The sequence below is a fragment of the Manacus candei genome, unplaced genomic scaffold (genome assembly GCF_025592945.1).
Source record: "Manacus candei isolate 608988 ecotype Guabito, Panama unplaced genomic scaffold, ASM2559294v1 h1tg000057l, whole genome shotgun sequence".
In the NCBI taxonomy this organism is placed as follows: Eukaryota; Metazoa; Chordata; class Aves; order Passeriformes; family Pipridae; genus Manacus; species Manacus candei.
Genome location: NW_026138105.1, coordinates 1069524 through 1083173, shown reverse-complemented (window position 1 = coordinate 1083173; position 13650 = coordinate 1069524). Strand labels below are relative to the sequence as shown.

General features: G+C 52.6%; 1 protein-coding gene across 9 annotated transcripts in view; it reads right to left on the bottom strand.

Moving 5' to 3' along the window:
- The window catches only part of DLGAP4 (DLG associated protein 4), a 148925-nt gene that overhangs the window by 31751 nt on the left and 103524 nt on the right, over positions 1-13650 (bottom strand). The window contains exon 1 of one of the 9 annotated variants that reach the window (XM_051803258.1): positions 10548-10595. The exons of 7 other annotated variants lie outside the window; for them this stretch is intronic. In XM_051803258.1, the coding sequence (XP_051659218.1) occupies positions 10548-10590 (43 nt within the window). In that variant the 5' untranslated portion in view covers positions 10591-10595. One more of the 9 variants, XM_051803260.1, reaches the window with a different exon arrangement.

The window sequence follows — 13650 nt, the reverse complement described above, 5'->3', positions numbered from 1 at the left end:
GATTCAAATGCAATTGGCCTTTCAGTCACATTTTCCCCCAAACAGAACACATATCAAACATTCCAAAGGAACTGACAAGATGAAAAAAAACTTTGTCTTCATGCTATGAACTGTTCTAGCCTTTCATCTTAAAGACCCTGCAGTTCAGAAGATAAATTCCAAAAAAATTAAAGTCTTGTCAGTAGAACTGCTGGAAAACAGTTTTGATCCTTTCAGGAAAACATCCAAAATTTTTTCTCACACTGAAAAAGTCAACTTGTTTCAGTCCACACATTACATGAAGTTTTGTCCTGAAGTTTTGTCCTTTTTGTCTAAATACAAGGTTGCTTGAAACAGAGACCAGAGAGATGATGTACTGCTGTGCTTGCCAAGCAAGTGCCAGCCCTGAGAGATGGTAACTTAGAGCAGTCCAAGCCAAACTGCGCAGGTACCCTGCATGGGGTCCCTGCTGAGCAAAGGGGACCAGCACCCAGCACTGTGAGAGTACCCCAGTCACACCCAGAGACACCACACATACGGGGGAAATCTGAATGTCCCTCCCCTAACATCAAATATTACAAATAGAATAGTTACAGATACCATGATTCTGTGACAGGTATGACAAAGCCCCTTATCAAAAAAAAGACAAATAACTGGAAAACATCACCTGCTCACTCAGTCAGGCACTGACACCATCCTGCCTCCCATTAATCAGGAGGAGGTTAGTTAATATTTAAGAAGGTTGTTACAGCTCAAGATAGAGGATCGCATCACTGTGCCGTGCTCTCAACCAGATCTCTTACAAAAAAAACCAGATAAAGCTGAAGACAAATGCATGGTAAAGACACAGAGCTGAACACAACACATCCTCATAGTCCTTTGGTGACAAGTCACAGCATTTCAGCAAATAGGAAGTTCCCATCATTTTGGCAAGGAGCAGAATTAAGCCATGAAATAAGCCCAATTCTCTGGTACATCACCATCTCCACTGAGCTCACACAGAGTGTTGGCTCTCAGCAGCCAGGTAATCCCACTAGGTGCTAAAGTATTCACACAGTGGAAACAGCTGTCTCAGAAGGGTTGGAAAGGCAAGAGACCCCAAAAAGTTCTTCCAAGTGCCACCTTGGTGATTCATCAGCTTTTCTAACTGATGTCAGAGTTGGCAAATCCACCTCACTGTACCTGTTCCCCAGCCCAGGCAGCACCAAGCCCAGCACTGTGCCCTGGATGTGATCCAGTGGGTTTTTAGCACAAGTGTTTGCCAACAGGGTTCAAGTTCAGCAGCACAGCAATCAATGGAGATTTGGGGCTTCCTTCCATTTATTTATCTAAGTGAGCTCAACAACACACATGGTGATGAAGACAGTTTTGAGAAGGTGGGTAAACTACATCATTTCTCACATCAGTAGTGGAGTAAGAGCCTTAAAATCACAGCTGTAATTCAGGTTCATTTAAAAGCTTTCAGTCTTCACTGAAACCTATTGAACTGCTCTGTTTTCTGCTCCCAGCTATTGATTACTGGGGTGGGTCAGTTGAGGGGGAGTATGAACAACTGCCTTCCAGCCACTTTTGAGTGATGCCACAGCTTGTGACATCACGACTGTCTCCATGGCAGCACAGCAACACAACTGAATTGAAACAGGAGGAGGCCAATTAGAACAAGAAAGCTCCTTTGTAGTTGGAACCATAGTAATTAACAGAAATAAGAGAAGCTGTTATAGAAAGGACATTGTTCCAACAATAAAAACCTTGCTTTTAACTTGCCAGGTGAACCCAAGACACCCAAACCACGGCTAAGTACAAAAGTCCTTCCAGACTGGAAACCCCATGATATCATTAGCTGCATTTCCAGCTCTACAGAATGCTGAGCACAGCCTGGATCTGTGAGGTCATTTTTCATCTCCCCTCACATCAAGTTCTCCTCTCCACTGGAGCCTGCCTACACTCTTAGGAGGCTGCTCAGCACATCACGTTCAAGGAAAGCCCCCTAGCTGAAGTGCTTTCAGCCTTCTACATTTAGCAGACACATCTCTGTGAGGGGCACACAGAAGAAACCAATGCCAGGCCACCAACCCACAGTGACTCACGCCAGCTAAGTCTCTACCTTCAAGGATGAAGCATACTCAGGGTTTGGAATAGATGATATGAACAAGATCTGGACCCTCTAAGTACGTACATTGTTTTGTTTTCAATCTCCAAATCAAGAGACACACAGGAGCAATCTCAGCTACTGTCAGTTAAGTTGTGACAGTGCAGTTGGGGGCACATTAAGCCAAATGTGACTCTGACTGATCTCCATCCTACAGTGCACTTACTGCAGTCCCAGAGATAAGGCAGCTGCTCTATTGCTCCAGAGTGGCCAGGAACAACACACTCATAAAAATTCCCCAGGGAGAGCCCACACTGTTAGGAGTGTACCACAGTCAGGCTCTTAACCTTAGGCACCTCCACTAGATTCAGCCCAATAAAGACCAGCTACACTCCGTACATTTACCCCATTTTTCTTTTCCCAGGCAAACCTAAAAGCTGCAGCAGGCCAGGAACAAGCTGAGTGTAAACTTTCCTAGAAAACAAGCTTGAAGGTGTAAGGCACAGCACAAAGTCAGGGCACCTGGAGTGAGGAGACCTGCACCAACACAGAAGCTCAAGCACAGCGACACAGCATGTGCTTTGGCTGGAGATGAAACCTTCATGGGTAACGCTACTTCCCACAGCTCCTGTGAGCACACCTACTGTGCTCTTCTCCTGCAATTCCATGGCAAAGTGAGGCCTTCACTGCTGGCAGGGGAGACAGAGCACATAGGTCCCTAGTACTGGCACACTCATGGCATGTGGAGGCTGGGCAGCAATCTAGTTAAAAGCTGCTTTGTGATAAGAGGCACAGCTGGCTAAAACTGAGTCACCTTAAAAAAAAATGCTGAAAAGCATCACACCATAAGAATTAGGATAAAAGATTTAACTGGTATCTTCACAACTGCAGCGGAAGCAGTTCTCAGTCATAATTCAGTCAAGTGAGTCTCTGTACAGAACACTTCCAGTCCCTATATCTCAGTCAAGTGCAGTTATTTCACACACAGAGGCAGAACTTGAGGTAAGGCATTAATAGTGACTGGGGTTCCTGCTGGGATTCACCCTGCCATTAAAAACAAGGCATCCTCTGGCACACATCTGAGAAATGGGACAATGGGACTTCCTCAAGCCTCTGTCACTCGTGAACACAGCTGGTTCAAACAGCAGACATACCTTCCCGCACACAGCTTCTGCCAGGCAGCACCCGACTGGTTCCAGCTTTCACAAGCTGGAGCTCAACTGTAGGTCAAAAGGCCGTAGGTCACTTTTTAGTTCATTCTGGCCTCAGTGCTCCTGGTTTACCAGCTCGTTCACCCAGAACTGCAGTCACATGCACCTGCTGCCTGAACCCACCATCACCCACAACCAGGGGATGTTTGTTAACAGCAAGAAACTAGAACAGAGCAGAAAACATGATTTATTGTATGAACCAGGCCTTACTGCAGTAGAAAAAGCCATTAGCTACAGAAAGGAAAGAAACCAGGCAGAGGCAGAAATAACCAGCTTTCTAAAGTTATTTTTAGAGCTGCCTCCACCAACACTAAAGATATTCAGAGCTGTTGAAAAAAAGTAAATCAAAGGTAAGCACACAAATAGTGCCAGAAGAAAGCAGACAGGGCTTCAAAGTTACTGTTGCCACCAGTGCAGCAGCTGCAACTGCTGGCCCAGTTCTGTCCTTTGATTTGGGACAGCATCATTATCCTGGGCTCTGCTTTGCTCTGTCAATGAGCTCAGGGGAGCTGTGCCACATGCGTGCTAGAACGCAGCAGGACAGTGTCACCCGTGCAGTCACTGCTGTGGGACAGGCTGAGCACAGCCTGGACAGGGGAAAGGACAGGCAGCACTTCCATTCGCTTTGTACAAGGGGCTGTTATCACAGAATCAGCTAGGTTGAAAAGGCCTCTGAGATCGAGTCCAACCTATGACCAAATACCACCCTGTCAACCAAATCATGGCAGTCCAGTCTTTCCTTAAACACTTCCAGAGACGGTGACTGCACCACCTCCCTGGGCAGGCAATCCCAATGTCTAATCACCCTTTCTGGGAAGAAATTCCTCCTGATGTCCTCCCCTGGCACACCTTGAGGCCGTTTCCTCTCATCCTGTCCCTTGTTCCCCGGGAGCAGAGCCCGACCCCCCTCTCTCCTGTCAGGGAGTTGTACAGAGCGAGAAGGTCCCTCCTGAGCCTCCTTTTTCCAGGCTGAGCCCCCCAGCTCCCTCAGCTGCTCCTCATCAGATCTGAGCTCCAGCCCCTCCCCCAGCTCCGTTCCCTTCCCTGGACGGCCGGGATGACAGGCCGGGCACTGTCCCCGCACACTGACAGAGCACAGGGCGCTCTCTTCGAGCAGGAGTCGGAGCTCTCCCAGCACAGCTCGGCCGGGCACGGGGCCCTGCTCAGGCAGCTCCCCGGGGCGGCGGCCCCGCTCCCGCAGCGCCCCGGCCCGCGCTCACCTCGCCCTACGGCCCTGCTGCAAAGCGCGGCGGCCGCAAAGCGCGGCCGGGCCGGGCCGGGCCGGGCCGGGGCCGCCGCCCTCCTCCGGGGAGCCCCGAGGGACCCCGGCCGGGACAGCGGCACTGCGAGAGCCCCGAGGGATCCCGCGAGCAGGGCAGTCCCTGTCCTGTTTGTGCGGCTCTGGGAAATCCACTACACACAAGCACTGGGCATCTCCCAGCTCCAGCCCACGGTTCCCGGGGTCCGACAGAATCATTAAGGCTGGAAAAGACCTCCGAGATCATCCAGTTCAACCCGTGACTGAACACCATCTTGTCAACTAAACCAGCACACTGAGTGCAACTTCCAGTCTTTGCTTAAACACCTCCAGAGGTGGTGACTCCACCACCTCCCTGGATAGCCCGTTCCAATGTCTAGTCCCCCTTCCCGTGAAAAAATTCCTCCTAATGTCCAACCTAAACTGCTACTGGCAGAGCTTAACTATATCCTCTTGTCCTGTTGCTCGTTTCCTGGGAGAGAAGGTCACTCTTTGGCCCCTGCCCCGCTGCCCTGAGGAGGCCACTCGAGATGCTCTGCCTCCCTTTTATCTCCTAACCCTGCAGATTTCTTCAGTCCTGATGTCAACTTTGTCCCACAGAAGCACTGCAAACAGGAATTGAAGCACCACACAGATGAACAGCCAGAAACCAGGGATCCCTTCCAGCTGGTACCTGCACAGGGACCCAATGGGCCAGATGGAACATGGGACTATCAGACCTGTGCATGGCTGACAGGGAACAGCATTCATAGCAGCAGCCACAGGCAAGGTGACTACTGACATCTCCACCCAAGCCTTCCGTTTCCCTTCCCCAAAGCTCCGATTCCCCCCAGTCAGCCTGAGTTAGTGTTTGACTTGAGCAAGAACAAGTCCTGTGAGAGAGCAGGGCTCTAAGAGCTGCTCTGGCAGCCTCCCCTTAGCAACCCAGGGCACTGGCACTCTGCAGCACTCATCTCCAGCAAGGACCTTAACAGAGCAGCGATAAAAGCTAACGTGTGGGGTAACAGTGCTGTTAGCAACAGTACCTCTGGAATGGCTGACAAGATTGCAGGGTGACAGCGAGACGCAGACATGGAGCCTGGTGCCAAGCACAAAGGCCAACAGCAACAGGCTGCTGGTGAACAGAGCTCTGCTTCCCAGCATCCAGGAAGTTGAATGCAGGCTCAAGGCCTGGCTCTTGGCATGCTGCAAACTTGAGGGTCACTGAAACTAAATACTTTGGAAATAAAGTAGCTACTTTGTCCAGGACCAGAGCTAAAGAGGTGCAAGCACTGTCCAACACCAAGGGAGCAGCTTTTCAGGCACTGGGAAGAGTTCTCCAGCTCTGTTCGACCAGTACTCATCTCCTCAAATCTACCTGGAAAGTTCCAGTCCACACTGTAGAAGCTGGGCATTACAGCAGCCCTGCACTGCCAGGGAGCTTGCTTTGCTCAGAGCAGCAGTGCTAAGAGGCCAGAATTCCCAGCCCAGGGCCCACTGCTGGAGTGGTAGGTCAAACAAGACAGCACTGGAAGCTGTTCAATAGAGCACACCAAAATCTGGGAGAGTTCCTGGACAGAAATGTTGTGACTTGGGACTCCGTGTTTGGGCCAAGCTGAGAAATTGAAAAGCCTCAGGGTTCAAACAAGGAAAAGAAGGCTTCTCAACAAAACAGCTACTCAAGCGACCTCACAGCTCTGCAATAATGTGCTGGCTCCTGAGCTGTCCCCACACACGCTGTTCTCCACAGAAGCAGCACTGACTAGTCTGGCAGCCAAGCAGGCAGGACACAGCAAAACAGAGGCCTTCAGGAGAGGGTCCAGGGACTCCCTTGGGGACAGTTCCACAGCAGCTTTTGGGACACTTTCTCTAGCTTCAGACTCAAATAGTCGTCTTATGTGTAGGGCCTAAGAGGGATGTAACATCCATGCTTTAACGTTCCAATTTTAACGCATTTGTAGATATGCCCACTCCAGGTAAGAAGTTTAGGCTTGGAGTTCCCTCCTGAACACAGCAAATACCTGGCTGGGCTCTGTTCAGTAAGATCTCAACCACTTTCAGAATAGAAAAAACCCAAGGCAAATAATACTTAGAAGTTTGACTCATCTTATGACAACAACTTGCAATAAGAATTCCCTTTTATCAACTCTGAAATACTTTTCAGCTTTCATCAACCATCGCTTTCCACTATGACAGTGCATCAGTAAAAAGGCATAAGCAACTTCTGATCTTCACTTTAATTCCAGCTCTGACAGACCTGCACCACAGGTAAGAATTTACCTTTGAAACATTCACCACTCAAGTTTCTCAGTCGACTTCAAACTGGAGAGACAAAACAGTAGCTTAAGCTTTGATCTCTTAGAACGAGGTTCAGAAAAGATCACTGCAGTGAAACCTGGATGTCTTAATGAAGAGCACTAAAGAGGATACACAAGATTGATTGTCAACACATCCTTGATGTAAATACTAGTGCTAAGGTTTAAAATTTATGCACTTTCACAGTGTTCCACTTTTGAGCACTGCTGTCGCAGCAAGCCTAGCTCAGGTGAGTCCCTTGAGAGACTGGTTTCAATTTCTTGGTGTTGCCAGAGTTGACAAATTTCACCCTCCTGAGACTCTGCAGAGCAGTGGGGATAACACAGCTCCTGTGTGTATGTCTGCTCAGGTGACACTGCAGCACCTGTGAGGGCATCAGGCACCCTGCCTCTATCCCAGCAGGGGCATGTGCCCCTCTGGCACATGCCTTTATTGGCAATTCATGGTGCAAGACTAAGCTCAGCAGCAAGAAGGTAAGTAGGAGAGAATCAAAACTCAGCTGTCTTCCTTCACAGTATTAAAATGTACAGAAGTTTGGGAAGAGGTCTGGCAGTGCATAGCCCACAGCCCTGTCCCTCTCCAGAAATCCAACAGTTTCCAGGCCTGGGGGACCGATAACTCCCCCAAGACTGTTTGTCACTTGTCCTTGACAGCAGACTAGCACTTACCTCACTGGTTCTAGTGGAAATCACAAATGCTGTTGCAATAGTGCCTTTTGGATTTATAAACCAGACTCTGGCAGAGCAGAAGTGAAGCACAGGCCTGAGAACCTGGTTAGAACTTCAGCCATGGGGCTGCTGTTCCTCTTGCCCCTGGCTTCTCCAGGGGACAGACTGCACCCATCTGCACTACACACAATTAATTAATTCTGCAACAAAATGAAGCAGACAGAATTTCCGCTCTCCTAAATATTTTGTCCTCTCCTAAACAAGCCCATCTGCAAATCCTCAAAAAACTTCCACTTGTTTAAAGGCAGCTTATGTCAAACCCTGGTATCCACTTCTCCCTCTCTCTGGGTGGCAGGCTGGCATGGAGACTGGGAAAGAAGGGGAGGATAAACTCAATCTTTCATGAACTGTTCTGGAGAGACCCAGATGAAAATTCACCATTCTCATCCCCAAGTGCAACTACAGCCCTCACAGTATCTGAATTCTAATCGCCTTTCACAGTGAACAGCAATCATACTTAGCATTGCTCCCCTCCCTTTTAAATCTGCTCTGATGGGAAACACACTGACAACTTTTCACTGCAGAAATTAAAGTGGATTTTTCTTGAACAAGGCCACCCGCCTGCACAGCCTTAATCCTTCCAGCTCACATATGTCCCCGTAACTTGCACTGCTCTGAATCCAATTATGCCTCCTCAATCCATTAAAAAATATTTGAGGCTGTTGTGCAGGTTGCACTGAGCAAGAGTATCAGCTAAAGAGGCACTAGCAAGCCCTGCTTGATGCCTTCCCTCTGCAGGTGTGCATGGAGTGGGTTATTAGAAAAATTAAATGTCACAGACTGACTTTCACAGGGCCCAGTGAACTAGTTCCCAACTACAAAAGTCAGGGCTTAGATGACAGGAAAATCCATACAGCAGACAAGACTTGACACACAGTTATTTGTAAGCGCCTGGCAGTTATTAGTTGTCCGTTACAAGCTTTTACATTCTCTTGCTCTGGCAGCACACACAGCTAGGAACAAGCTCACGGAGCAGCTGGTCTCCCATGCATTACACTGGAAGAGCAGAATAACCCTGAGCGAAGTCGTCAGAAGTGTCCACAAATCTAAACTGCAGGCACAGATCAATCACCAGAGTACCCAAAGACTCTCACACAGCTGTGAGTGAATCACAAGCTGACAGTGTGTGCCGGGACACTGGCTACGGTTCCACACCGGTACCTGTTGGCCTCCCAGTGCTCCGCACTTTACGAAATTCCATTGTATTCTCCAGACAGACAATCCACATATCACAGAAACCAAGTTCTTCCATTATCATCTTTGCTGATCAGGGTCTGGCAGAGGTGGCACAGGGTCTCCTTGTCCTTTCCAAGCTGGCAGTGCCCAGCAGTTACACCCAGCACTTCCACGGCCATGCTACAGATCCCAGCATCCTGAGCTATACCACAAACTTACACTGCCACTACAGAAGTGGGACAGAAGTAGCAAGCTGGATGCAAAAATAGCAGATGGCAGTTTAGCACTTGCACCTTATAGATGAATTTTTAGGTTTTCCATGACTGCAACACATCAAACAAATTCAGCATGTAACCCTCTTCTGAATACTAAGGTACATGTACATCAATACTTTATCTGAAAGCCAAGCAGACTGCATTTGATCACTAGTTAAACTTACTTTTCTCCATGCGTACAAGAACACGTAACTTCATAGCACCAAATTCCTGTTGAAGAGGAATTACCAGCAAAGTAATTTGGACCCTCTGGAGTCAAGTCTGCCAACTTACACGACTTGGCAATCTGGCTTGTTAACATCCCACATGATTGGAATTTATTTTAGGATCCAATGCCACATGCCGTGAGGGTTTCTTTTTTTTCCCTTTTCTTCTTTTCCTTCCCCAAGTGACAAGCTAAAGCCCCGGATTCAGAGGTCCTAATTCCATTCCTGTCTCTAAAACACACACCCTGGGGTCAAGGTCCTTTGCAGAATAAGTAATATTAGTCCTATCAACAGCATCCTGCAAATAATTCTCCTTTTTGAGCCTCTCATTGAAGACTAGAGTAGAAATTAAGAGCCACATTTACTTACTGCTCACAACCAACCCAACATCCCCACCCTCCTGCATGGCACACCAATGGTGAGCTGCACCTGCAGTTAAATCCGGAGGGATTCAGCCTCAGCTCTCGGACAGGTCGGGCACCTCGACGCTAGAGTGCTACACTAGGTACCTTTAACCAGGACTTGTTCTCCCAGGCTAAAAAAAGAGACTTTCCAGAGCCAGCTCTGGCCGGGAGGTGCCAGCTCTCTGCGCTGCGAAATGTCAGCCTTCAGCTTCGTGCCTCGCCCAGGCAATTCCCTTTTCTTTTTCGGAAGAATCTGAACGCCTCCCCAAAGAAGGGGCCCGTGTTCCCCGCTAGGGAACACACTTAGGGAAGCGCCGCTTCCTTCCCTCCAGCACAGGGAGGGATCGCCTTAAGGGCCCGAAGCATCGGGCTAGGCACCCGGCCCCCGACCCTACAGCGGGCTCGGCGCTCCGGGGCTGGCGGGGGGGCAGAGCCCGGCCCCCCGCGGCCCAGGCGACATGCGAGGGAGGATGGAGCAGCCCCCCGTACCCCTCCCCACCCCGGAGCCGAGCGGGGCGGCAGCGGGACCCCCCCGCGGCGGCCGAGCAGGTCCCACGGAGGGCTGGGACGCGCGTGGGAAGCGGAAGGGGCGGCGGGCCCGGCAAGCGGCGGAGCAGCAGCAGGAGCGAGGGAGGGAGAGGGCGGCACCCCCGCCCGCAGCCATGCAGGGCCCGGCCCGGCCCCCCGCCCGCGCGGTCACTCACATTGCCTGAGGAGCTCCAGACACAAAGCCATGGGAGACACAAAGAGGGGCGGAGGGGACCGGAGAGACGCGGGGGGCGCGGGGCGGGGGCGCTCGGCCCGGCCTGGGTCCCGCGGAGGGGAGGAAGAGGAGGACGAGCCGCGGGCCGGGGTCGCTCCGGCTGCTCGTGCGGCCGCCGCTGGAGGAGGGAGGAGACGCGCGGAGCCGCCGCCGCCGCACTCACCGCGCCCGCCGCTCCGGCCGCGCGCCCGGGCGGGGCCGCGCATTAAACCCCCGCCCCGCCCCCGCCGCGCGGCCCCGCCCCGCGCGGGTCCCCACGCCCCGCCGGCCCCGCGGGAGCGCGCTCGGCGCGCCGGGACCCGCGGCACCCCCGCGTCCCGCTCGCTGCCGACGGGGCGGGGGTGCCGCTGGCCGCTCCCGCACCGGCGCTGCCGCGGGGGAGCCGGGCGTTGCTGAACAAAGCGGGCGCCGCTCGCACCCCACGCGGAAGCTTTGTCTCCTTGTCGCATTGACATCTTCCCCGGCGCGGCCCCGGCTCCACCCACGCGCGAACGTGGGTTTGGATGAAAGAGCCCCCGTGTCCCCCCCGCTCCAGCCGCTCCTGCCCCCGGCGCTGGGCGCGGGTGGGACCCGCGTGGTCGGTGGGCGTCTACCCACCCGCCACGCACCTGCTGCAGGATCGCCAGGAGGAGTCCTCCGGGGCAAGGGGACATACATGGAAAGGAAACAGCGGGACGGGGAGGTTTTCCTTGAGGGTGTTTTCCCCTGGTACGAGAGATTTGCTGGTGGAGTTCTGCCCCGATGGGCACGGGGAGGGGGAGTGGAGCCTCACTGGGTGCGGGTGCTGTGCTTGGGGCTGTGCCTTATGCCTCCCATTGGGCTGCCTGAGCAGGGCTGATGGGGGATGAGGGTGCGGAGGGGAGCGGGGCTGGCACAGCGTGCAGGCTGCGGGAAGAACCTGCCTGGGCAGAGCCACCCCGAGTTGGCACCCTGGGCACAGACGTGCTGGGTGGTGGAGCAGTGTCCAGCTCCATCCCTCCGATCCTGTTCTGAGACACATGGAACTGAGCACCCAGTTCGCCTGGACATGGGGCTGGGGATATCTCTGCAAGACCAGAGCCACGCCATGTAGTGTCTGACTGAGATGGGCAGCTGGTGCCCGCCAGCCCACCATAGAGTGGGCACTGCCCAGCGGCGCTGCCCGCGGGTGCCTGGCCCTGGGCAGGGCTCCTGGCTGTGCGGGGAGCGGTGCTGCCACGTGGCTCCCGCCAGCAGCACGTGTGCCGCCCCGATTCCTCGCTGCTACCATCACTTCTTGAGTGCTGTGATTTATTGATGACTCCCTGGGTTCCCAGCACTAGGAGAAGGGCTAGTCTGCAGCAAGGAGCAATCAAAGCGCCGTGGGAAACACTACACTGAGCTCACGCGCTGAGCCGTCGCCCCCCTCGGCGTTCAGAGACCGAACTGCTGCAGCTTTGCTGCTTCTGCTTTAGGAAGCAGCAGCACAATGGGGCTGAAGGAGGATCTGATCACAGCGTCAGCCCTGAGCCTGAGGACCAACAGCCCAGGGCCTCCCCCCTCCACTGCCTACAGAAGAAAACAAGGAAACTTGTTTTCAGTTCGGGGGCTCCCAGGCAACGAGTGGGGAGCAGCTCAGGATTGAGAACCCCTCATCCACATGGACTGCGAAGCCCTGAGCCAAACTCTTCCTGAATCCTCAGGAATACCCATATCATGGCTCAGTAAATGGAAAAGGTAATGGAAGAGCATGCAGGAGAGGAAAAGCAATGCCAAACAAGAGAACTATATACAAAGAAACCCTCATTTGCCTGTGATGTCTGACATCCTGCAAATGCTCCAGGCTGTTTGCATGGCCTTGCTCAACCCCACCCAGCCCAGTTCTCCTGGTACAGGTGTGTGTGCCTCAGCTAAGGCCATCGGTCGCTGCTGCCCCAGTGATGGCACAAGCCCTGTGGCCACAGGGAGCTGCAGAGAGGGGCTGAGCAACGCCGACAGCAGGGACACAAAGCAGCACCCGAGGCTGTCTGGTGTCAGGGCAGCTCTGTGCTCACTTGGCTCACATGGATGGCCAGTGTGTGGGGGTGGCACCAGGCCCCTCAGCCTGAGGAGAGACCTCAGGTGTCTGTGTACATGGAAAACTGCCCTCCGCCCAGCTCTCCTCATGGTGCTGAGCACTGCACCATGCATGAATTCCTGTTGCTGCCCTTCCAGAGGCCCCAAACGAGCCAAGGCACCCCTTGGTGCTTTGATTTCTTCTCTCCCATGAGGTCAGCGCTACTGACTCCCTTTCCTGCTATCAAGGCTGATAAAAGCAAGCAACAAGAAGGACTTGGCTTTCTGACCATATCAGCAAAGGGAAATGCTGGCAGCTGCCTTTGTTTCTACTCCTTTGTAGATGGTCCCTGCTGGGAGAAGGCAGGCTTGGCCAGGACCTTGGAGCTATGCTCACCTCCCCTGCATCTGTTTGTGCCAGCACAGCATCATGTGTGGCTGCAGCTCCCCCCTTCCTGGGGATCTGGGCGAGTGATATTTCTGTGGACTCAAACCCATTGCAACTGTTTTGGGGTGCCAGATATGTGCCTGCAGCAGGCAGTGAGCTTGCTGCCTGTGGAAAAGCTGAAATCTGGCAGCAAAGAGCACCAAGCACAGAAAGACAGGGACGATTTGGGTTTGGGGGTGGAGCTGAGAGCGAGGTTGTGGCCACGGTACAGCTTCCTGGGGAAAAGGGAAAAGGGAGTGCTGGCTGGGCACAGGGCGGTGGTGGAGTTTCCATAATAACAAGGAAAAGATCAGAGGTGAAAAATGAACTGGCAAATGTGGAGAGAAACAGCTGTCATAAATTTCTTTGTGTCACACACACATGAATACACTACAGAACATGTGTACGTGCCCTTTTTTCCTTTGCACTGACAGAGCGTGCAACAGAAATCTCTCCCTGGTGTGTGTGTGCGCACATAGAAACACACACACACACGCAGACACACACTCTCTCCCTCTAATCCCTTTCCTGCTTGTATGTCAGAGAAAGCTATTTCTGGAACGTGAAATCTAGGTCAAAAAGGAGAAAATCTGAAGGGAATGATAAAAGTCCCTCCCAAAGACCATGTGGGGTCAGCGTGGGCCAGTGTGATTAGTGAAGGGGCTGCAGTGGTGCTTCATCCCTCAGCCCTGGACACTCATGCGCAGGTGGAGCGATGGCTCCTGGCCTGGTGTGAGTTCCCTTTGCCTTCACACCACTGCTTCTTTCCCACACAGAAGAGAAGGCCATGACAGCTGAGAGGAACAAAAATCACCTTCCTACACAG